General features: G+C 35.3%; 1 protein-coding gene across 2 annotated transcripts in view; it reads right to left on the reverse strand.

The window, feature by feature from the left end:
- Grip (Glutamate receptor interacting protein) overlaps nucleotides 1-27,719 on the reverse strand; it is a 355,140-nt gene that overhangs the window by 182,796 nt on the left and 144,625 nt on the right. For both annotated transcript variants that reach the window (XM_073084279.1, XM_073084278.1), the window contains one exon: nucleotides 24,303-24,422. In XM_073084279.1, the coding sequence (XP_072940380.1) occupies nucleotides 24,303-24,422 (120 nt within the window). The remainder of the gene's footprint in view (nucleotides 1-24,302; nucleotides 24,423-27,719) is intronic.

A 27,719-nucleotide genomic window follows, 5' to 3' on the forward strand; every position in this document is an offset into this window, starting at 1 on the left:
AAAGCTTCATAAAACAACTCATAAAACAAAATATGGATTTAAATAAGACTTCCATTCCGATAATGGAATATTAAATAACGGAATGCGATGACAATAAAGCGTGAAAACAAATGGAGTATTCATTTTCAATAATTAATTTGTTAGCGGGCCTATTCAAGCATTATAGAGAATTTTCACGGTTTCTCTTAGATATATTTGTACCTAATTGTAGGTGTATTTAGGGCAGACGCTTGATAAATCAGATATAATTAAGAGTGGCTTAAATCCTTAGATGGTTGAATTTGGTCAAAAATTGCTATTCGTAAACGATTTACATAGTTAAGCAACGCCGAGTATTATCAGGAGTTTGATTTGTTTTGATTATGCTTCGGTGGGTACATTAAGTCGACCATCCATACTATTACCATTGGGTAGCATTTGTTAAACCTAGACAAACACCTTATGAAAGGTTTGAGAACATTCGACACGGATTATGCACTAATTCCCATTGGAGTAACAGACTGGTGCTTCAGGATTCTCTCTGTTTCAAAGAAAATCTCTGACCAAGTATTGGAACATAAGGAGACGCCATTCACGGACGCCACAGTGGTTCGACTTCCAAGGCACTTTCGCCAAACTTACATATTTGTATGCCTAACAATGGCAGTGTTAAGCGCCACGGTGAAGATGTAAAAAATATGAATTCTGGAGAAGTTCGGAGAAGAAGAGGAGAAGGCCTTCCTTCTCCTATTTTTTTTAAAAAATATCATGGATTACTCCTTAGTAATCCATGATATTTTTAAAACCTAACATAAAAACGAAAGGGTAAAATGACAGTGACAAACTTTAGTCGCGTGTGTATCGATAGAACTATTATCATAAAATATTACCGCAATATTTTATCATGATTTTTGCTTTCCTGGATCGAACGCATCACCATTCTTTCGCCATAAGCACCCAGTCACTGGAAAAATCTCTCGTTTCACAAACTATCTTTTATCTGACATGATAAATTACATATTTGTGATAATGATAGTGCTGAAGTATTGATGGTCGGACGATTTCTTTTTATTTCAATCGCAGTGCGTTTTACTTTACCCATCAATGAGTATCGAATTTCGTAAGAGCTTTGGTTTTTATACCCATTAATATAAGATTCTAGAAGCTTCCCAGGAAATTCCCGGTGAAACAGAACTGATTTTATTTAAACGACCTTAATTAGGTCTGAATATATGTTTTCGTAAAGTAAAATATTCTATAAGGTAATTAAGTAGTCTTTCCCTGAATCGCCAACATTTTAATTTATAATAGTTCGTCGAAATTTAATTTAAAAAATATATTATTTTACGATTGAACCTTACGTCAGATATTTTCGTTTGTAGCAATTATGTAAGGATTTTTTTTTAGTTAATTCGATCAAATGCGGTGTTATACTAAAACCCATATTTTTTTTTAATAAGAGGATCACAATCACTCGTCCTTTTTAAAAACTTCATAAGTGAGTAGTTTAGGACGGATTATTATTTTTTGAATATCGAAGGATCGTAATCGCCAAAGGAAACGTTGGTTTTAATTAAATAGCTTTAAGCTCTCATTCAGTAAGGGAAAATATTAGCAAAATATTAATTGAATTATCATTTATTGGTAAACTTAAAGTTAAGTCTCCTAATGGTTGAACCTTTGCCTCGCAAGCCAAGGTTTGAATCCCAGTCAAACACCTCTGATTTAAAAAAAGCTATATACGTATTAGATATTGTTGATCACTTGCTTAAACGTTCAGAAAAATATTGCGATGAAAGTCCTATACTACACGCCTGAGATTTCTTAAAAAACAGTTTTTAAAGGCATGTGAAGTCTACTAATTCGCACTTGGCCAGCGCGGTGGACTATGGGTAAACCCCTTTCGCATTGAGGAAACCTATGCCCAGCAGTGTACCAAAATTTAAATTGCATACCGTGTAGTATTCGTTACATTAGTCTAAACATAAATATGTACACCATAGACTGCGTGAACAATTAGTATTAGGAGAACTATGGCACTGGAATGTATTGGAACATAGTCTTCCACTAACAAAAGGTTAAGTTAACATAAATTGAAATTTACTTGACTGAATTTAAACAAACAATTACTAACAATCTTCATAATAACAATACAACTCCGAGATGTTGTACTTAGAATAGAATTTTCTACAGACATTCAAGTTTGAAACTTTGGCAACATGTAAATTGTTTCAAATTCAAATACAACGCGCCAGAAATTAATGGCAACAAATAATCTTGACAACATTCGTAAACGCACATCTATATTAGCTTAAGTATAATCTTAATTATTTAAGTTTAGAATGTACTCGCATTAGAATGAAATTTCGGTACTGAATTATTAGTAAACTATGGATAGCAAATCTAAAATGGCGTCCAATAAGAAAAACATAGTGAGCAGAAAAAAAGAAAGAACGGAAATATAATTGAATTCTTATTTTAAATATGTTGAATATAATAATTTATATTTTTAAGTGTTATAAAGTAAACGCTAGAAAAGTTGACATATAAAATTATCTAAATTTTAAATATAGACAATGTAACGCTTTAGGAAATATGTTTTCTTTACCACGCTGTTCAAACCAGAACACAGCAGCGCTGAACACTATTATTAAGTGTAAAAAACTGTGCTACTACCGAAACATAAGCGGATAAAATTCGTCCTGTAATTAAAGTTACTTAACGAGAATTCACGCGTAAAGTCACACTTGTAATCCCGGCTTACGAATCACTTGCAATTACTATCCATAATCCCGGGTCCCGGGATCGAGAATCGAAACACAAGACTGTAAGATTAATAGGATGTACGGTGCCGAAGCAATTTGTGATTCGTAAGGTTATTTGTGTACTCTATAAGAGACCTGTCGTGGTCCCATTTTCTTTAGAAGATAAATCACTACGGCGTGGCCATCGTACACACAATGGTTGGTCGAGTGTAGGTTTTTAAGAAAATGTTTACTTAATAAAAAATAACCTTTTACTAGAATCAATTTGACGGTGCTTTAAAGACATTCTTAAAAGTCTTTAGATTTTTTTTTATATACATTGAAAATAAAAATAGCTTTAATTAAGGGCGCTTATCCTGTCGCACGTGTTGATGTCAGCACGCGCGTTCCATTGGAATGCATGCCATTTAACGATTAATGCATTAATCGTTACCTAAGCGTGCATACGGATTGTGAAAATACTACAGCGAGTTAATTCATGCGTGCGAGTCAGACGTGCGGGCAAACGTAAACTTGCATGACAGGAAAAGGATCTGTGGCTTAGTTATATATCTAACAAGTAGTCTTAATAGTAAGATTGTGTTTTCGCTGCTGTCCATGGATTCCTAATCAAGTGCAAATAAGATTGGAATTGTGCCGAGGTCACAAATGTGTTGCTACCCCTGAGAATTAAGTTTAATGGGTTCTTATGTTAACACACCCATCAAATTGGCAACTCCTGAAACTGTTATAGTGAGTTGGGAAGTAGTATGAATGATGAATAAGAAGTATGATGGTAATAAAATGAACTATATTTACTTTGTTTAGGCCTGTGGAGGCACTTACAAATTGTCAGTTACAATATTTTTTTCTTATAGCGGTTTATTTTCTTAGCGTATTTGCAATCGAACCACGAATAGTTGTACAATGTACAATCTACGTGTAAGATAATCTAAAGATTTTAAAATCACAGACATAAAATATTATTGTTAAATAGATATATGATCATGTAACATACGTCACACATTCATAGCCCGTTGTCATAACTTTTCACACCTTTAACACCTTTAACATTAACACCTTTTTATTACGTCTTTAAATAGTCCCATTATTTCCCCTACCTGTTCCAATTTATTTTAGGTCTGCAAAATGCAATGGTACGTTATTAGTATTTTGAATTTAGATAACGGTCCATGATCCCCTACCTGTCCACAACCCTTTGTAAATAACCCCCGGTGACAAATGCGCGTGCCAACACGTACTGACGGATACGCATTATCTTGCTTTACATTAACAAAAAAGTATTGTAACCTAAAGTGGAATGTACGCTATTATTTTGTTATTTAATTCAACAACGCCTCTGGAGACTGATTCAGCAATTTAATTTATGGAATAAAAGTAGCAAACGAGTAGTGATGCCGAACTATCGATAATTGACTTCGATTATCAGTTGGGATGTAGTAACGATACAATCGATAGTATCGATACTATCGATATGCCTACGATTTCCACACTATCGATAAACAATCGATAGTATATCGATAGTAGCATATCGAGCGGCATCACTACAAACGAAGCCACCGATGGGGAAGAAAAGTCCTCGAGTGGTAAAGTTTAGGCATTAGAACATTAGATCGTCGCTTAACTACGTGTACTATGAAGAAAACAATAAGAAACCGTTGGATTCAGAGGGACGGTACCGGTTGGAGAGGGTGCTAAAACTAACGTAAAAGTGGACCTCAGAAAGCTCCTGCTGGTTGTCACTGTCATGCTTTAAAATACTATTAACTACTTCAAATACTATGGAGACCTGAGGTCGGTCATAAATCCATTGTTACCCCTGGGGTAAGTCTCTTGGACCTTACCTTTACCACACCCGTCAAAAAAGAACATAGCAGCGCTACACTGCTTTTGTAAGGAATATTAAAGTCCATTGTAATTTATGTTTTTGGGCTATTATAATAAAATTTAAGAGCTTGCTTCCTACTATTTTACTTGTGATAAAATCAAATTTACGCGTCGCTGCTCATAATAAATTGTAAAAGGAAATTGAAAATAATATTTACATTTAAGTGACGAAGGTATGCTTTCCTCTTTATTATATTAAAAGTGTAAGAAATGTACCGAAATTGTTATCTTAGTTATAAAATCTTAGTGAATTTACTTCCTCCCAGTGATAAAAAGGAACTTAATTATTTTGGGTGTCCTTAGATAATTGCATACTAATTATAATTATGATATCGACGCAAAATTAATTTGAACAGTATAAGTTCGATATTTTTTGTATTTTATTGTTAGGCATGAGTTTTTCCAAAGGAGAGCTATGAAGCGAACTCCAGTACTCTCTTTCCACAATAATTGGTGAACTTTGACGTTCAAAGTTAAAAAACTTTAGTGACCAGAACATGTTGTATGATTTTTAAATCGTTTATTAGTCTTTCGACAAAATTCAGCGACAGCTAGTCAATGGGGAAATCGAGATCGACGGCGCAACGTACCAATGGGTGCATGAAATTTAGCCATAGCGGTGTACTATCCAGCTTCAAACATCACCAGATGTTACTTCATTTTGTGCATTACAAGCTATTGCAAGCCTACTTCAGAGTGACTTCATGTCTAAAATAATCTTTGTCAATAACTTCCACGTTATGTTACGTATTGTTTAGTAAAATAGTTTTTGTTCTACACTCTGCTTTTTTACCCGACTGAGGAGGATAACATTTTTCGATCGCATGCATGTAAATTGTGGGAGCGAAATGCATGCATGTAAATAGCTGGATTTAAGCTTTTTTATAATAATTCACTAATAAACGAGACGCAACGCATCATGGTATCCGACCCGTGTAAATGTAAAGAGACCTTTGACTCCTTGCCGTGTGAAATTGTATAAGGAAATCGAGAATAACACTCAAATATAAATTTGTTTCCGCTTCTGACACGACGTATATAATAATATTAGGTGGAAAACGAATTTTCAATTTCCCTACCAATTTTACGTACATCGTCCCATTTGTAATGATGTTATCTTTGAGAAGGTTCAATAAAATATTCGTAGCTTTGATTTAGATATTGCAATATTATTATTAATTTATTAAAAATAATACCCATCCACGTGACAAATATAATTCAAATTAGCAGAGTTGTTAAATTAGTAAACATAGAAGACAATGTAAACATATTATAGCGTTTATGATTTTACCTTTCAAGTCTTCCCCTCATAACAATAAATACAAATAAAATAAAATTCCTAGACAAATAATTGGAGATGTTTGAAATAAAGACATGTTTATAAATACCTCCCGGTTATTCATTCATAATATTATTATCCATTCGACTACCACCGTATCACCCTTACGAACAATGACTCGCAAAAATCACGCGTAATAACGGATGACTGAGTTTTTTTTGGTTCAATCCGAGCGATAACCTCATAGAAAATAGCTGACAGAATATGGCATTGAATAATTTATCAAAGACACCATTTCTTACAATGCTTTGAAGGTGGTAGAACTCTCTGTGGTTAGACTCCGGCGGCACCAGCGCCACACCTATTTCTGTCTAATAACAGCAGTTTGAGGCACTGCTGTGTTCCGTTTTGAAGGGTATGGTAAGGAAGACATACTTTTCCGAGGCGTTCCAGCTTAGGTCTCAGGAGTGGCGGCGCATCTGTGGCCGACCTCAGTAGTAGAAATATCTAATCCAATCTGGGGTTCATTACAGATGTCCATGGGCGGCAGTAGCCACTTACCATCAAGTGGACTGCATGCTTGTTTGATATTCCTATATTATAAAAAAAACTTTTGCTACTATTAACTAAGCTCGCTGATCTATTAAAATTCGGTAAAATATTAATTAGGCACGTTGGCGTTATTTTTACCTTATCTTAGAGACCTTGCAAGGGTTTGCTACTAACCCACTTATGAGAGAAGACCCACAACCGGCAGTGGGACATACAAATTATTCTAGTAAAGTATAGATTCTTCACATAGTATCAAAGATTTATTTTTCTTTATGTAGCTTAAGAAACCAAAATGTATGTAGTCCACTTGATGATATGAGATTAATATAGCCATTGGACATCTGTAACTAACTCTGAATATGAGAGAAGTTCCTTAAGGTCCAACACAGGTGTCCTTATGCATACATCACCCTTAAACCACCTAACACAAGTATCGATCCTCTATGTCCATAATAGAAATAATAGAGGCGCATTCTAATTAATTTCGCCCAATCAAGATATTAATGAACATTTCTGTTGACCCCGACCTTAAGGGATTCAGCTGTCTGAACGCCGTAATAAGTAATCTTTCAAGCACAATGCTATGCCATTTATAACAAAGTTTGTATAGAAATAGATGTCACTTTAAATTATTAAATATCATACATTTCTATTTATGTTTCGTGACTCAAATAGGGCACCACCAATTTGCCAAATACCTTATAACTACAGTGTTAAGTGCTGGTGCTCTGGGTGTAAAGGCACAAATTGAAAAGGCAATCCAAATTATACCTCAATACTCCACTCCTGTTGCCGACATCAGGGAGAATTTAAATTCTTTATCAAGTAGCTCGTAGATGTTTATTTGTACTTAGACCATTTTCCATTATACTGACTCCTTGTTTCCTACTTTTGTTTTAAAAATACCTTAAAAATACATAACATTTTCTATACAACACCACATCAGACTTAAATAAAACACATACATTATTGTTACCACAAAAACGTGTGTGCAGAAATAGTTCCCGAGAAAAGTACAGGAAATGTACAAAAAAGAAGTAATGTTCACATTAATAATGTTTCCTGAACAATGATAGACGTTGGGAATATTAGTGCAAATTTATATGTACCTTTGTTTCTCGGGACGGTGAGAATGTACGTATGCGGACGACACACGGAGTGGTAGAATGAAAATGTACTCAAAAAAATGTATTTTTTTCGTTGATGTAAGTTAAAATAATTCAAATTAATTCAATACTTCATTCAAGTAATAAGGTTGCCAAAGCAACACCACGTTAATTTTAATATTTTCCCTGGCCTAAAATAAGGCAGTGGTATATGTGTACAAGAATTGAATCGTAGTTGCAAAAATGCCACATATAGTCAATTCACAAAATAATTTCCTATTTACTTTCATTTAATCATGTCTTTGTGTATAATATAAAATCCTGTGTTATTTGAAAATATACATACGAGTATAGAAGTAATGGACACAACAAATACTTATTGATTTTACAGTACAGTGGATTTTAAGGTAGAGTACACTCTCCTAGCCTCGTCGGTTTAAGCAAAGCATAATAAGCTACATTTAATTTCTACAAAATATTTTGTAAAACACGTAAAGCGTACGTGGTGTCTGTGTATCACACGTGATAATAGAGCAGAGGCACAATAAACGCCACGCCGAAGGCAACGTGGCTCGTTCATTTTTCCCGCGCTCGATCAGTCTCCCGCACCGCAGCGTCGTGTCATATTGACAAATACGACGTACGGCTAGCAATGTGTCGTATCGACATCTACAAACGGCGTGTGACTTATTGGACTGCGAGTAAGCGTGTTATAAGGGCTTTTTGCGTACAATGGATAAGCTGATGTGTCCCAATAGTGTTGAATAGAAGATGAACTTAAACCACCAATACAATTTAAAGAATTCCAAATTTGACTCATTCAACTATGTCATAATTGAATATGTAAGATTTGTCAAAGTAACATTGTATTATATTTGTTCCGTTTTACTTGAAAATTTGGAAATCCTTGCGGATTATAACATTAGACTTTTCATTACGAGAACTTAGTCATTGGCCAAGCGTGCTCTAAGTTTGAAATATGCGCATGTGTTCAAATTGTTTGTTATCGGCCAGTTAAGTCAATATACTAGTCAGTTTAGTGTACCTTCGTTAGTAAGCTTTCATACATAAAACAAGTCAATAGCTCGCAGTGTCTATGTGTCACTCGTCGTGTAACAGCAGGGGCACAATAAACGCCACGCCGAAGGCAACGTGGCTCGTTCATTTTGTGCGTTATTTTCCATTTGAGTCGGAATAGTTTTATTAATCCGATTTAATATTAAACACGTTATAGAAAAAAAACAAATAAAAAACTAAAACAGCATGTATCGCTCTTCATAGAGCAGGGGCACAATAAACGCCACGCCGAAGGCAACGTGGCTCGTTCATTTTGTGCGTTTTTTTTCCATTTGAGTCGGAATAGTTTTATTAATTCGATTTAATATTAAACACTTCATAGTAAAACAAATAAAAAACCAAAACACCATGTGTCGCTCGTCATAGAGCAGAGGCACAATAAACGCCACGCCGAAGGCAACGTGGCTCGTTCATTTTTCCCGCGCTCGATCAATCTCTCGCACGAGAGTTGTGTCGTATCCATAAAACTTAAAATAAGTAGGGCTGCGAACGATGTATAGGCGGAGAAATTTGTTTTTAAGTTATATTCGGAATTAATTATACATGAAACTACAAATTATGGTGTTACCTAATTATATGTTATAGTATTATTAAAAAGAATCAAATCTATTCATCATCATCATCATCAACCCATTACTGGGCACGGGTCTTCTCTCAGGATGAGAAGGATTAAGCCATTCTGCACCGCGCTGGCTTAAGTGCGTATTGGTAGACTTCACATAGCTTTCGGAACCGTTTTTCTAAAAATGAAAACAAGTAAATTTTGTAAACAGCTATGCTTTTTGCTTCACTAGCGTAATTATTAGTGAACCCCGGGAATTGTAATTATTTCTTAATTTGAAGCTTTAATTCAAAACTAAATAGCGAAGGATGTAGAGATAAACAAGTGACCCGCATCTTATTGGGTGTCTGTTTAGGGGATGTTTGCGGTTCACAGGGGTATGTCTGATGTCTTATACACATGTATGAGTTGCCTATCCAAATAGTGGCACAGTTTAGACTGACTCTGCCTTTCAATTAGCACAGAAATTACATAAGTGATATTACTATTACTAAAGAATAAGAAAAACGAAAAGCATTACTCTTTACTGTCGAGTTATCTACGCAGTACATGACAGTTTTTCCAAGATGTAAGGATAGAAATAAGAGGCAAAAAATGATTTAGCTATAGAAACTTATTTACAGCAATTCATTAATTTGTACGCATCCCTTGTGATTTTCAATTATTCGCGATATTTTTTAAGAAAAAGTTCCAACCATTCAATGGGTATTTACTCCTACATTGAATATTACGTCTTACGTAACGCTAATTTAATATCGGAGATATAACGTTAAATTTTATTATTACATTGTTTTTTACTGTAGGTACCCTTACTTTGCGTTTTTACGTTTTTATAAAAATTACTGTTTTTCTATTTGTTTACGTATTTGCCCATACATTTTCAATCAGCGCCCCTAGCGGACTTCATCAGAACTGACTGGAAATGTATGGGAAATACGTAAACAACGTTTTTACAACAAACAGTCATTTTTGTAAAAACGTAATAACTCATACTAAGGGTACTGATCCTATATACTTTTTCAATGACAATACAAACGTTACGATGCTATAGTACAAAAGGCCGCCTACACAGTCAATTAACTAATTAAATAAACGCCCGCAACTAGTTACGTTTGACGAGAGGCCGAATTCGTAACTAATTGTCTGCTCAAATAAAACTCGGAAACTGATAATTGAGACGACTGATGAGTTTTGAGACAAGTTTCGGTTGGGAATGAGGTTTTGGGGTCGGAGGGACGTCTTACAAACAAGTGATGGTTTTGAATGTAATATGATGTATGTTGCAGTTCTAATAAATAGTGGAAAGAACTTTTGTATGGTGCCCTTATTTTATAAAAGGGAGAAAAGCCCTTTATGATTTAAGTTCGAAGGTACCATCGCCTCACCTATTTCTGCCTAATAACAGCGGTTAGCTAAGAAGGGTGCGGCAAGGGAGTCAGTAAGGTATGCTTATCTCAGGCATTTTATCTTAGTTCTTAAGGTCACTCACCTCACCTTATCTGAACTCCTTCTAAAAATGTTTAAGTTTTTACTTTTGGTCATAATTAAATTGGACATTTTTTATTATAGTAGGAGTAGCAGACCAGCATGCAGTCCACCTGATGGTAAGTGGCTACTGCCGCCCATGGACATCTGTAATTAACCCCAGATAGGACCGCTACCCCTGAGGACTAAGCTGGAACGCCTCGGAAAAGTCTGCCTCCGTTACCACACCCTTCAAAACGGAACACAGCAGCGCCTAACACTGCTGTTATTAGGTACAAATAGGTGTGGCGGTGGTGCCGCCGGAGTCGAACCACAAAGGGTTCTACCACCTTCAAAATCTTTGAATTATGTTTTTTCTCAACACGTATAAATCATATGAATTGCCAGTTTAGGTTCCTGTTTCTATAAAACACAAACCATAACAAACAAACATTCGCATATACTAATAGTATTAGCTTTGCACTTTGATCTTTCCAAACGTATAATCATCAATGACGTTTGGTTGATGAAAACAGACGCATCCCGAGGATAATAGGCTAATGTCCAATTTAATTAGCAACGTTGCTATTAAGCTGCTAATTCAGGTTGAAATAATGGTAGTTGCTAAGCATACATAGTAGCGAATATGGTATAATTCGATGTTGTGGTGCAAAATTCCGTTGCATTTAAATTTTAATTAGAATATTGTGTTTTGTCCTATCGCTGGGTACAAGTCTTTTTTTATTTTTTATTATGGAGTAGCAAACGAGCTTGCAGTGCACCTGATGGTAAGTGGCTACTGCCGCCCGTGGACATCTGTAATCGACTCTAGATAGGAACAGTTATTCGTACCGGAGGTCAGCCACAAATGTGCCACTACTCCTAAGGACTAAGCTGGAACGCCCCCGAAAAGTATGTCTCCCTTACCACACCTTTCAAACCAGAACACATCAGCGCTTAACACTGCTTTTATAGCCTTATAGAAATAGGTGTGGCGGTAGTGCCGCCAGAGTCGAACCACAATGGGTTGTACCACCTTCAAAGTCTCTTCATAAACTGGTGTAGAACTGAAGCATAGTCCACTTTGGTGTTTATTCGCATTAGATAAGTGGTGGGAGGTTAGTGGCTAACACTTATTGCATTTTTTTTCATCCGTCCATAAGACCTCTGACATACCAGCATTGCAAACTGAAATTTCACTTAAACACACTGACCTTTCAAAATATATTACCAAAATACCTTAGCCCAATAAAAACGAACACCCCTGCAAGATAAATCTCTTACATCCAATATATTTAGCTATATTATATTTAAATATTTGGAGCTGTGTGTGACTTTTAACCTCTACCATTTGTAAAAGATATATCACTTAAACATCAAATAATACCCGAAATAATACATTTTATTTCCAAACAAAGAGCATCCCTGCAAGAATCTTAATGTCCATTTTAATTAGCGCTAAGAAGTTCGCAGTTCTCCAGTTAAATATTTGAAATAGCCTCAATGTGATTGTTTTGGACCCTTATCGTTGTAAATTGTTACTTAAAGAAAAACAAAGATTTTACAAAATACATAAGTAAAAATATTTTGGTTCTATATAAACGTGTATCCTTGCAAGATGTCTCGCTAATGTCTAATTCTATAGTTTTATATCCGAAAATACCCAGAGTAATTGCTTGGGACTCCTACCGTTGTAAAATGATATTCCACTCGAACAAAACACTTTGATCTTTCAAAATATATTAGTGACAAGTCTGTTTAGTGTAATAAGAACGAACATCCCTGTAGGTACTCGCTAATGTCCAATTTAATTAGCGCTGCGAAGTTCGCAATTCTCCAGTTAAATATTTGAAGATGCTGTTGACTGTTTGAATAGGCTCGGTTTGGTTCGAATACGGGCATGGGACATAGTTGTAGGCAAATAGTTATATTTTACGTATAAGTAAAGTTACATTTGATTATATAAAGGGTTTAAAATTTATATGTTTTTAGTAGTGTATGTTAATCAAAAACTTGGGTAACTTTTTTTTCAAAATTACCTCATTCGATTCCTGGCTAGGGAAATAGATTTTAAAAATATCTAATGATGCAGTTTAAGTTTTTATCAAAATGAAACTCGTAACTCCTTATAACATTTTAGTTATTTTTCATAGTTTCGGATCTCACCATGAAGGCCCACAAAAAATACAGCCTGTGTAGTTGGGATATAAAACCTTCATTAAAATTCGTTTACAAAGAATTAACATGGTTTAATTGCAACTACTTACGCTACATCTATTTGATTTGAAGTATTCATTAATTTGATATTAGAAATCATCCAGAGACATCTTAAATGTCAAAAACCAACAAGCCTTTTAAGCTCCAAGCGTACTAAAGGACAAAGAAGAAATACATACATACGAGTACATACATTCATGAAACACAATCCTTTTTCTGTGACATTCAGGTAAAAAAGTAAATCGAAGTAGAAATAGCAAAAACAATTTAGTTAGCGTTATCGTAATCATCGAATCTAAGCGTCTGAGGCCCGGTCCTTTGGGAGCGTATGATGGATCGTTACATCACTATCCCAACTATAATGTTCAGACTTGCGACTAAATTGTCTTTTGAAAATCGCATCGTATTTTTTATTACACGGTCGTAAAAATAGACACGGTAATAAATATTATTATAGAGTATTGAGTTTTTAACCGCGTGGATGATCGGACAAAATGTGGTGATGATGGTGATATGATGTAAATTGATGATTAGTTTATAAGATAGGATATATGGCGGTAGTAAATGGTCCTCAACCATGATTCAGAGATTCATTGATTGTATAAAAGGTAAATGTATTTTTTATGGTATGACAGTAGGTTTGCGAAGTTATTTTTCTCGACAGCTTCTAAATATAAAACAATTTAAAGGTCATTGAACCTATCGTTTTCATGTGACGTCACCTGAAAGTTTATTCTTAGCCTTCCCCTAATAAATACAGTAACAAGTCTGTAAAGGGCCATCGATTTTGAATTTACTGTAAATCATAGGCACCTTTGCACATACCTGTCTTGTGAGGCCGCATCCCTTAGCCCTTTATGAGGGGTTAGATATTTGATATAGATTGAATTACCTATCAATGTGTATCGGAATTTCTAAGCTGGTATGAAGTTTTATGGCCTTCTATAGAATAATTTTAGGGCGTTTTGGTATTTTACTTGCAGAGTGTGCTTTGATACACGCCTGTTATTAATACTCAATCTATCTATTGTTTTCCCTACCAAAGATTGACATCGTTGGTTCGGTTGAAATTTTAATAGTAATAATGTACAATAGTTAATTGTTAACATAGACAATAACTTAATAATGTTATTATTACTTCAATAAAGTATAATTTGTGTAATATATTCATACACAAATTTTATATAAGCATTAGATGGAAGCTATTATTAATATACTAGCTTCCATCTGCTGCTTCACTCGCGGTCAAAGGTTTTTATCTTTCACTCTGGTACGGTACTTTTGGGAATAAAATTTACCTTTTGTCCTTTTCTGAATTACTGACAATGTTTGTACAAAATCTCATGACAATTGGTTCTGTAGTTAAGGCGTGAAAACAAAGTCACATTCGCATTTATAATATTAGATTTTTTTCGTCGTAATGTGCAGGCGATACGTACACGGGCAACGGGCGCGTGTCTCAGCCGAAATGGAGTTGGGGAGTGCGGACCCGTGGGGCCCTCACTCGGTGAGAGACGTGAAAGGCACCCGCGAATAACTTATAGTCGATCGTATTAAACTAAATTACATTACAGTATTTTCTTTTATTTCTAGCTCTAAGCATATTAGTCACGCCATAATGGTCCTTCGAACCGAACTCAGTGCGTTTGGATAGAAATAACAATACATTCCCGTGAACATTTAAAACTTTGTTAAAATCTAAATTATACCTTTTTTATCATTGTCCCCTTTACTGTCTTGGCAACCGTCTTTAAAGGGTGAGGCCCTTTAAAGCAGAACATAACAACATTTAACGCTGCCATTATAAGGCAGAAATAAGTACACTGTACAACAGTGGTGCGTCCAAAAAGGGTTCTACCATCCTTAAACGCAACTGAATCAACTTTTAATCATAATTCTTAATCCGTCTTTTTCTCACGCAGAAGTTAATTTAATTCCTTGTTGACCTTAAGAGTCAAAGACAAAAGTTTCATTCAATTACATCTTTGCTAAGTATATATTTAACTCAACAAGTCCTAAGACTTCAAACTTAGAAAAAATAACTTTCTACAAGATTCGTAATTGGAAGTTTCCTTGAATTCAGCTTTTAATCTCTTTAAATTAGTAAACAAACTTTTATAACCTATTTAACTTTGCTAGGATTCCCTAACGCTGCGAAGCGCTAAGGAAGGATTTCTGAAATATTTATCCAAATTTTAGAATTTTATCTTGAGTGCTCATCTTTTTTTATTAACACGCTTTTATTAGCTTGGGCTGTATGGTATGTATGTATGTATGTACGTAACAGTAACGGAATCTTTGAACCCGATTTAAATCCACTTTCAACGTTCAGTTTAATTCAAAATTTTGAAAAAATATCAAAAACCGATGACAATACACGATTTTAATAATTGTATACCATTGTCCTTATCAACATCCTCAGGATTAACAATTTTCGAGGCGATAGAAAGCGCGTTTGCGCGCGCGTGGAGTGCTCCACTTATCAATTTTCGCAACCCACCCTTTTTCACAATTATACAATTTACTGTTCCTTAATTGATTCTTAGATTAAAAATTATTTTCTACTTTTTAGTTGATTTAATCATAAAAGCGTGTTTTTTTAGTTGTTTGAACTATATTTATTTTACCACGATTTTATTAGCTTGACCTGTATGTAACGGAATCTTTGAGCTCGATTTTTACCCAATTTGAACGGTCTGATTAATTTAAAATTTTGAACATTTATAAAGAACTGATGACAATACATGATTTTAATAATTGTATCCCATTCACCTCATTACGATCGACAGGAATTACGATTAACGATTTTTCTAGTGGGAAGTTAGCGTGGTTTTTAGTTTTTAAGCTATGATAATAATTATTATATCCAAAAATTCTAAATGCTAAATTTCGTAGTAACTTATATTTTCATATGCACCCTTTTACCGGGTTCGTAGTATTAAGAATTTTATCATCAACTCATTACTGCCATTCTGATGGGCAAATGTCTCCTTTCAGGGTAAGGAGTGTCTGGCCATAGAAAATTGCTTTAGCCTAGAGTAAATTGATAGACTTAACACACTTTTGAGATTTTATTTCAATACAACTTATGTATAAAGGATTATATTTGTAAATTACAAAAATATATAAATTTTGTACTCAATTGCTATAATACCATCTTGATCGTTGCTATAATAATTAGCAGGTTGTCCTTCTGAAGGCGTATAAAAATTTAGCACTGCTAACTAATTGTTAGAAAAATTAAATAGGACACAGTCAAAAAGTTAGTCTCTATCTTATAATTCGCAAGCACAATGCACATGCAGTTATGGAAAATCTACCAATAAAAGGACAATACAAAGGTTCGAAAAATAAAATACAATAGAGATCGAACACAAACAATCCTTTCCATCAAAACTCAGCGATCCAGAAAACCGACTCTCGATTAAGTTGGAAACGTTTTGCAAAAAACATTCTAGAACTATCTAAAAGCTGATGGGTAACAAACAGAACATTGTTCCGCGAAATTTATTGTATTGTGATGTAGATCACCAATTTTCATTCTGTAATACAATTTTTGTTACTGCTATTAAAATTGATGACAAATGAAACACCGATGTGTTTAAAAATGGAGATTTAACCCCCGATTTTCTAGAGATAAACACATAATTCCAGGGTCATGCAAAGGTCGACTCATTCTGGGCCAAGTGTTTAAATATGTCTTGGTTAAAATGTATGTATGCTACTTCGGCGCCGTCATTAATTATACGTATCGCCTCGGTGACGGTATGTTGGACAAACAGCGTTACTCAGCTATGTACCCGTAGGCGAGAGCAGGCAGCGCAGGATGCCGGGGGTATCCCGCGCTGTCTTCGTCCCGCTGATATCTACAATTTGCTATTGCGACGCGACTCCCTTCTATATTCAGAGTGGACTAGCAGTTTGGCGCGGACTATACATCAATAAAAAATTAACCGCATTACAGTGCATTTATATACTCACATACTATATTCATAATTATTACACTGGGGTTGCTAAAATTGCCTTACACTAACCAGCCACTCTCCGGGAACCAGTTTATTTTACCTCGGGAACCTTTTTAAAACACGTCTCGACTGTGTACCAGTTTTTAACTACTCAACAGTTTTGCAGCACGAAAATAATTTTACATTGTTAGCAAGTAAATTGTAACAATACCTAAAACAACTTTTATAATTTAAAGTTAACTCTTAAACGAAGGTTTTAATTATTTTATGTTCTCACGCTGTCATGTACGACACATATTTAATATTATATAATTATTCCATACTCTGTAAAATTGAAAATATTTTATTAAAATTATATTAAAACGTTATTTCTCCGGAATAGATTTCTAAACACTTTTGTAAGTTTCACTACGCTGTATATTAATCTAAATATCGAATACCTCGTGTGCTTAGATTATTTTTGAAGTTTGACAGTTTTAAACTGAATTAAATTATATAGTGTCAAATGCACCTTTTTCGGATTTGAAGACTTTCAAAGCTTAAAATATTTTCAGTCTTAAGCATACGTAAGTTAACGGCTGAGCATATGTAAACTGCAGTACTTCAATTGCGATAATCACCAAACATTAAAACATACAAGATAACTCAAAACCTTTCTCCTTCAGGAAGCCCTTTAAAACTAAACAGAACTAGTTTGAATATAAAATGCTAAAAAATCACACCACGAAAGTACAGCTACGCGCGAAAGTGCTACGCTAAACATCGTTAAACGGTCTGCTTGCAATAACATTGCGGGCACTTCGGCACGCGAGTGCGAGTGTATTTTTCTCGCGAACCTCAGTTCCGAGCCCAACTAGAAACATCTCGACAGCTGTGTCGTGTTAGTGGGTACGGATGAAGTGTGACTGGATGTGACATACGTTTTAAGTTAGGGTATATTTATTAAATTTGACGCGTAATTTAATACATTCCGCAGTCTGCAAAACAATAGGTTCTCAATGTATGATATTTATAAAGTTATGTTTTAGTGACGAAAAGAAATCCGTACACACTTATCAATGTGTAACATACTTCTAAAATAGAATGTCATGGAAGTTCGGTATAATAGACACATTTTTAATATACTCAGTATAAAAAAGTATGCCAATTCATTTATTTAAACAATCTGATACACAGCCAAACCTTTTAGTGCTCACTTAAATATTTATAAATTTCTAGATTATCATAAATAAGGCATAAAGACGAATTCTAAGTTATTCTCTTCTAGTCGCTCTGAATTAAAAGATACTTAGAAAAAATATACTGTAATATGAACACGATACGCGTTTACGCTTACGTTTATTTATATAATTTAAGTACGAAAATTGCAAGGATTAAAAATATTATACCCGTATATAACATGAATAACGCGATTGTGAAATAATACACTCTTTCACCAATCTCGTAGAAACAAAAGATCCCAATAACGTATATAAGCAATCTCTCTGTATGTACGGACTACCCTTGAATAAATCTGAAATTATTTAGACTGAAACTCTAAGCGACGATAAATTTCGGCTTTGAAAATATTAGCTAAAGCTTTTAATTAATACTTTTTGACTAACAGGCACCAAATATAAACCTAAAAAACAACACCAACCAAAACTTGACGACACTCCATAAATACCGAACGGCAGTGCAAATCATTGCAACATGTCAGTTTTAAATTTAAGTAACAAAAAAACTTGCCGTTTCCAGTGACATCCGTCTACATCAGTGCACACATGCAACTATTTTTACCACCTCCGGCGTACAAATTTAGCTCCCCCTAGCGGTGGCTTACTAATTGACGCTTTAAATCCATCCACGCCTCCGTAACTGAGCTTCGTTAATAATTTTATTCGAAAATGTTATGAGTTAAGCGCCGAGTGTACTGGATGGCAGGTTAAAGCTTTTCGTACAAAGTGTTTGGGGAATGAATTTATGATTATAGAGTACCTATATGTTATGGAGTTAGAAGTTTTAATGCCCAGATTGATTATTATGAGGTGTTCAATTTATATACTTTGGTACTTAACTAGTAGTCTCTATTTAAATTAAAACCTTAGAGATTTTACACTCCAATCGACTTCGGAAGCAATAGCGCCACACTTGTCTGTATCTAATATCATCAGTTTTTTGCGCTGCCCTTTTGGTATGAAGGGAGTGGTAGACTGAGTCTTATACGAGATTTTACAACTTAGCCTATCTCTAGAACTGTTCGAGACTGGGACCTTGGCTGTCAGCGAAAACTTACCATAAAATTGATTATTGAAGTTTTCTACTTAAATTTCATCACAGCAATATTTGATTTTCCTATATTTTGACATGATTTGGGTATAATTCCATTTGGAGGTCTTGTAATTACAGATCTCCTTTGGCGATAGTGATTACTCATCACCCTGTTGACTATAAGTATATTTGGTAAAAAATAAAAAATAAAACTATTTGGCTGAAATTATACTAACTTAACCCTTTTTCAGTCATCCAAATTTTACCAAGATGTTAAGCAGTTTCGCCGTAAACAAGTAACAAACGGACAAATATACTCGCAACATCACGTACTTTGCCCGTGCAACTTAATTAAAGCCTTACTTAAACGTCTGGTCTTAAATCAACAACGAACTAGTTACTAAGGGCAGTGCAGGTAACAATTTAGACGAAGTTGGTCCAAAATGTAGTTAATTAAGAACATGTGCGAACGGTCTGTTTAAATTTCCGCCATAGTTCGTAGTTCCATCGCCGTGGATAAACTTGGTCGTACATGCGCATGTGAATTTACATGTGTTTATTATGTGGTCGAGAAAAATACAGTGAAATTTAATTTTAGTTGATGAAGCACATTGTTGTTTGTTAGAGTGGTAAGGCCTATCGCCGGGGGTTAACTGAGTCCTAAGGGGTCTGTGGCCGACCTCAAGTGGGACTCTAACAGTATCTTAGGTTGATTTATTAGGTCTATGTTATAAGTTACTACCCTGGCCGTCAGGCGGCACTGAGTATAATAAATTAAATTTTTATTCACCTTATAGCAGTATAAATTCTATCGCAACTTACTTAACTATAACAACTGATACAAATACACAGTATAATGTATACACAGAAACTATTTAAATTAACATTAAAAGAAAAATCGGCGGGTATGCATAATCGTCCCAAAAGTTGGCAGTTATCGATTAGACACCGCATCTGTCCTCGTCCAATAAATATGTAAATTTGGCCCGGATTAACCCGGCAGGGGAAGAAATTCGTGGCTCGTGTAAACTCGATGGAAAGAGGGGGTGGTTCGTCTTTTTTTCATAATTAAATTCAGATCGATTGTGGATCTAGATTGCAATTTAAATAATAGTTGGGTTGTGTGTTTTTTTTGTCTGCAGAACAAGACAGAAATTCATTCAGATTGGGCACGTGCCCCGTAGGACAATAATGGAAAGAATTAATAAACATTTCGTAAAAAAGTGATTAAACGATTAAATTTGTGGTCCAGGACTCCAGCCCATATCGTCATTAAGTTATTTTCTTGGAAATATTATTACATTTTTTTTTAATTAAATTAAAACCAAAAACACACGGAGACCAACAACATTTATTATAATGTACCAAACCTACTTAATTTCTATTTTAAAATACTTACTACATTTTTTTTTATAATATAAGGGTAGTAGACGAGCATGCAATCCACCTGATGGTAAGTGGCTACTGCCGCCCATGGACATCTGTAATCAACCCCAGATAGGATTAGATATTCCTACCTGAGGTCGGCCACAGATGCGCCGCTACCCCTGAGGACTAAGCTGGAACGCCTTGGAAAAGTCTGTCTCCCTTACCACACCCTTCAAACCGGAACACAGCAGCGCCTAACACTGCTGTTATAAGGTAGAAATAGGTGTGGCGGTGGTGCCGCCGGAGTCGAACCACAAAGGGTTCTACCACCTTGAAAATAGTTTTATTATTGTAGTACTGCCTTATTCTTTTCAGTTTTTCGTATAATAATTTATTTATTACAATTTTCATTCCAGTTCAAAATAACAAAAACCACAATATCTCTGCCATATATCAAAAGGTGGTTTAAAACTCCAGGTTCCTCTACCCCGGGACACGTCTACGCGAAATTAAACTAATTTAAATACCAGGTGCAGAGTTCATACGTCCGATACGGTTTTCAAAATCGCACAGGAGAGAGGAATGTTGCGGAACCAAATTTATGTAGCTCAAGCGATTTATATGTAGCTTTGTGGCGTTGCAATGTTCATTTGTAGAGTACACATTTAAGTTTGATAATTGTGGGATTTTGCTTAGCCTGGGGGACTAAGGTTCACATCTCAGGAACCGATTTATTGGAGTGATTTATGTATTAGACATTTAGAGTAATGCAGCGCTTAAGCGTGCGATCATTCATTAATTATTACATACATAAAGGGTTCAGAAAAATATCCTGAAGAATTATGTCTGAGATTAGGTAACCTAAGAAGTTCTTAAAGGTTTATTAAACGTCTTTTTATAATAGTATGTAATGGCCTAAGCTCTTCTGATTCTGAGAGGAGACCTGTACCCAATATTACAATTTTTAAAGCGTTTTATTTACACGAAGAAACCTAGAAAGAATTATTGAACTTCAATCATCTGGGTCGTATAAATTTTTAATTATTAAAAATATAAGATAGATAACGCACAATTTTTAGCCTGTCTAAGAATAAGAAAGAATTTAATCGTTAGCTCTTAAGGGACCTAAATAGTATATGAACTTTATGCCATATAAAACATTGGATAGAACAAAACACCTTTATAGCAATTAATAACTTACCGGTTGACACAAACCGTTATCTGTGCAAGCAATAACAATGGCGTTATGTTTTCAAAATAGTGGGTTAGGTGCGGTCCGTAATTTATGTTACCTCAGCGATTTATAGGATATACATGTTGTATCTATTTTGTTGGTTTCGGCTATATTTCTAACCGAAAAGGAAAAAAACTGATAGATACTCGTACAAGTTGGCTTTATGAAGTAGTCTCCGTATTAGTTTGCAATATCAATATATTGATTCTTTAATTTGATTGATAGTGACTTTGATTAATATACTGTTAATGACAGTCTGAAAGGCACGGATGGGCTAGTGGTATAAACTCGCCTGCTTATGGGAAGTCCAAAATTCGAATCAAGGCGATTACCTGTACTTTTTTGCAGTTATGTGCGTATTAGAAATTAAATATAACTCGCTTTAACGGTGGAGGATAACATCATGAGGCAACCAGTGCGTTGGACTATGACCTGATCCTTCACATTCTGTGACACACATGGCCAGCAGCAGAACATTCGTGGGTTGACGACATTTGCACCCTCTAATCTGTACTCGGCGTGTATGTAAACCTGGCATATAATTTATTTTTTCCTTCTGGCGCAGTTGCGTAAAAAAACAAAAAATAAAAACATAACCAACACATAGAAAATGCAATTTGGACTCAGAAAATAACATAACGACTAAACATATAGCTCGCTCAACCACAACGTCACATCGGCAGTACGTTAAGCCGAGAGCAGAATATGGCGTTCTGACAGATGGATCCCATAAGCGAGATTGGTAACTATTATTTTGAACTAGAGTTCATTTTTCAACGTTGCTGTTGGCAGCGAAACATGATGCATTTTAGCAGACAACATATTATTCTAACCAGTTATTATTTCGTGTCACGAAGACGCGAGGTCTAAATCATATTACGACGGAATAAGGCCGAAAGTTGCTTGCATTGAGTGGCAGCGTGAGAAGTAATAGTACCGTAATAAATGAGAAAATATTTTACTTGTCCATCAAGCATGCCTCAGCAAAGCCACGGATTAATATGGAATTTAGTATTAGGGTTAAGAGCGTCTGTGAATAAATTAATATATTTGTAGGAAGCAATTAATATATTCAGTTCATAGACAACCATAATTTTGTTTAATAAATGGATTTTTTAAGAGATAGATTACTTCTTTACTTATTAGTTAGTACCTGGATGACCGAGCTTTGCTCGGTGCTTTTTAACCGACTTCATAAAAGGAGGAGGTTTCTCAATTCGGCCGTATATGTTTTTTTAATGACATTTTCTGAAAATAAAACCTAGCTAGATCGATTTTTCACCCCCGAAACCCCCAATTACAAAATTTCAAGAAAATCGTTGGAGCTCTTTCCGAGATCGTTGATATAAATATATATACAAGAATTGCTCGGTTAAAGGTATTAGAGAGATAGATATTTATTAAGTATCAAAGTTTTTGTTTTTATGAGCCTGAAAATTTGAAGATTAAAAATTAAATTGTATATTTGGGAGGATATTTTATCTTTATAATAAAGAAGAAGTAAACGAGCATACAGTCTATCAGGGGATATTGCTGCGCATGGTTATCTGTAATCAATGCTAGATGAGTTTAGAGTCCTAGCTGTGGTCGGCCACAGATGTGCTTGTACCCCCGAGGACTAATTTGGACAGACTCAGTTGAGGTGGTGCAGCCAGAGTCCAATCACGAAGAGTTTTGGCACGTACACAAATCCAAAAGGTATCCAATGTAAATTAAATCACGTGACAGCGAAAATTATTATATAATTTGATAATATGTATAGTATGTATATGATCCTATCTTCACAACAAAGTTGAAGAAAAGAAATCAAGCGATTAGCTTTTATCTTCTGCAGTCTTGTTCCAATTACCACCGCAAACTCTTAATTAACCAGCACTTGTAACCAGAGACACAAATATTACCGTCCTCCCGACAATCTCTAATTACTTTTCATTTCTGTTTTCCTTCTTACAATTCCTTATTCGATTTAACCAAACGTAATACGATTGTTTAGCGTTTATCATTTCGTGGATAATTACGAAAATGCCGGTAATTTCTCTAATTTACCTAATTTTCTGAATTTGTGTCGTTAGTACAATAAAATTGGATGTAATGAGGAAATTCTCTTTGTTTTTGGTTTTCTTTCTTTGTCAGAAGTATCTAAAATTTTCCTATCTCTGGGGACACTAGCTTCTAATTCGTCCAATCAAATCCAAAAGGAGGAAAGGTTGTTTTTATTTCGGGATTATTATAACGGTTTTTACAATAGTAATCCGACTCGAGGACTCGCTGATCGTGGATGCTACACACTGACAAGTTTATGAACACCCATAACAACATTTCATCATCATTATCACTCAGATTTATTTTAGTACTTAATGCCGTTTTCTACATCAATATCGACATTGAGATTGCACCCTGAACAATAGCCGCAAATACACAAAAATAAAACTAAATAAACACCTACATCTAGAACAAAACTAATCATGATTTATCATCAATCAACGACTGCGTAATAAACCGTAGAGTTACGCGAGTACTCCATATACTTCTAGTACAATAAGAAATGGATCAAATACGAGTTCGTAAGGTAAACGATACTCCAAATAGGTACATACCTGCCAGTTTAAGTCCGATGCGTTTCCCCGGGGGTTTGATAAGCTCGATATGAGTCCGCCGAAGACCGCGCTCCGTGCACAGCCCCGAGTCCGTTGATAAGGAGGTCTGGGATTTGAACACTGTAACAAGGGAAATGAAGATAAATTGATGAATGTCTTATATAACCACTGATATAAGATTGAAGGCACTGAGGAATTTCAAATAACTTAGCATCATCGTCGAAAGTCATTAGATACGTATGTAGATTCCTACTTCTTAGAAAACAATTCTGTTTTCTGCGCGTTTTTGTCATCATCGAAGAAGTTCCCCAGATATAGGCATTATGCAGTTTACTGTTTTGATTCAGAAGCCTACCACATTATATCGCCATCGCCCAGGGTTGACTGGCAGAAAATACCATTAAGTTTACACTTTATAACACTAGTTTAAGGTGTTTCAAGAAAGTTAAATAAACTAACGTAGAAAGAGGATAGAATAGGTAATAGTATAATACGAGTACACTAAGTCAGATCTATGTCTATCCCACCAAACTTCAAACCAGATTGCTAATTGGTATTTCATTGCCCCGGTTTTCGCCTCGATAAACAGAAGTTGCCGTTTAGTTCAAGAATAGGTTCTACGGCTGTTTTTCTATATTAAATTAATTTCAAAATTGTATGTAGCTAGAAATGTGGTAGAAACACCATTATTTAATGTAAATACTATCGTCGTCATACTATTTCTAGAGTGAAGCAATCCTTTCGTTTCGGCGAAAAGGTGTGGATGGCGGAATTAAGATCCCGCCATCCACACCTCAATACGTTAAGACGTGTAGGAGTGTAGTGGAGAGAGTAACATACCTGTAAAAGATTCACGGATTACCCCTGTTAGATATTATGGAGTTGGTTACACCTGTCCAGCTGGGCGATAATGCCCACCTAACCTAACCTAACAACAGATGAGCTGCATTATTTTCATACTTTTAATTTACAAAAGAGAAAAATACTCATAATTTGGAATCTTATTCAAATTTCATAACGTGCCAATCTATACAAATATTGAGCGCGAATGCCAATTTAACTTTATGTGCCGCGTGCCAGTGGTGCGTGCCAAGTGTCGTTACGGCCGTAATAACGAATAACGGGTAATAACGTATTTGTAGTGCGTTAATATTAAGATAAAGTCTACAATAAATATTATGTAAACACGTTTTTAAACGGGCTCAAAAAATATTTCGTGGAGATAGTGCAAGTTTTTTTTAAATATTGAAGTAAGAGATGAGCATGTAGTCCACCTGATGGTGAGTGGCTACTGCCGCCCATGGACATCCGGAAGACTAAGTTGGATCGCCTCACATAAGCATGTCTCTTATCCCTTCCAAGCTGAAGCTGAAGTGTTACTGTGTAACACTGCTGTTATTAGGCAGGCACAGATGTGACGGCGGTGCCCCCGGAGACCAACTACAAAGGCTTCTAGAACATCAAATGTTATTGAGTTATCACTGACATCTGTAATCGACTCCAAAAAAGGAAGGAGTTCTACTTGAAACTGATCACAGGTAAGTGGAGGATTAAAAACTTTCCACGTGAGAATCTTTCCTATATCACATCATCTGATACTGATGTGAGACGAGTCAAAATAGCACAAATCAACTTCATATAAATAAATCTTTTCACCCCTGACAAAATAATATATATATATATATATATATATATATATATATATATATATATATATATATTATTTTTTATTTATAATATAATATAGGAGTAGCAGACGAGGATGCAGTCCACCTGATGGTAAGTGGCTACAGCCACCCATGGACATCTGTAATCAACCCCAGATAGGATTAGATATTCCTTCTTGAGGTCGGCCACAGATGCGCCGCTATCCCTGAGGACTAAGCTGCAACGCCTCGGAAAAGTATGTCTCCCTTACCAGACCCTTCAAAACGGTACACAGCAGCGCCTATCACTGCTTTTATTAGGCAGAAATAGGTGTGGCGGTGGTGCCGCCGGAGTCGAACCACAAAGGGTTTTACCAACACCAAAGGGTTCTTAAGTAGCCATAGAAATGAATATAAAGCATAAATATTCAAGCCACGAAGTAAATTTATTTTTGACTTAATGGTTCGATTGGGTCGGCACCACAGCCACACTTATCGCCTTAATCCACTCCTATCCTATTTTGGTCAGATTATAGATGTTCATAGATACGCCTGAAAAAGACTAATCTGTTATTTTAAAAACCGCAATAGGTAAACGAAGATCAAAGCTGTTAGAAGTGTGCGTCTTTCCACGCGCAATATAAATCTTCTATGTCTTTGAACGGGTTTACGCTGATATAAATCAAACAGCGACTCCTATGGCAGCTGTACACTCCCGCTGAGACATGTCGAGTGTGAGCGTGTATTTACTGACGCTCGCTTCACGATATGTCGCGGTCATCCTCGCTTTCTCACAATTCCGCGTTGGTTACATTGCGTCAAAGCGTATCAACTATCCTCGTATTGAGAGCTGAATACACGCTCTGTACATTCTTGCGATTCACTTTAAGAAGACTTTTGGGGTGTGAGACTAGCAGTTGCATAAGCTACAGTATTATTTTTAAACACTCTTTTTTTGTTTTTGTTATAATTTCACTTATTTATATATTTAATCATGCGCCGGATGTAAATATGTGCAATAACGAAAGCAAATTAAATGTTTAGCATGAATGCACAACTGCACATAGTAGTAGTAATAATTGATTACAAGTAGTACAAGAGCTGTCGCAATTTCTAATGCATCAATCTCGTTGTTGGCAACGGTAAGTAAACGTAGACATTCGGACGGGAGTGTAGAGGCGCCTTCAAAATAAACGCCTTTGCTTGTACAGTTTTATTTTTGTTTTTTAAATTTCGCTTTAGGTCCCGGGTCGTTAGTAAAAGTTGACGTTTCATTAAAAAGAAAGATTGCTTTGTATCTCCTAGGTTGACTGAACAGCGGATTTTTTCGCCGCAAAACTCTTTTATTTGCGCTTTCGCGAATTTGGATGATTAATTTTTATGCGAATTGCAAGTGACATTTCCTCAAACGCTTTGTTGTATTGTGTGTATCAAAAGTTTTGGCAGGCACTATTAATCAGTTGCTTTACATGTTTGCTTTATTCTTATGAGCAGCCGCTTCTAGACATATTCTTTATTACTATTGTATACACTAAGCATAACCAAATGTCACATCAACATCAACATCAACATGTAGACATCAACAAAAGCAACATCCAAATTTAATTTTCTTTCGATATAACATAAAAACTACTTTACAGAATGTAGAAAATAAAAGAACGAATATTATCGGGTACATTTATATCACAAGCCATATTTTTTAAAAGGAGAAAGAGTTTCAATTCAAGAAAACTTAATAATATAATGAAGCTGTAGTGAATATTGTAGACTA

This window comes from Epargyreus clarus, unplaced genomic scaffold, assembly GCF_041222505.1.
Source record: "Epargyreus clarus isolate Ecla_fem2 unplaced genomic scaffold, WU_Ecla_fem_2.2 ptg000021l, whole genome shotgun sequence".
Lineage (NCBI taxonomy): Eukaryota > Metazoa > Arthropoda > Insecta > Lepidoptera > Hesperiidae > Epargyreus > Epargyreus clarus.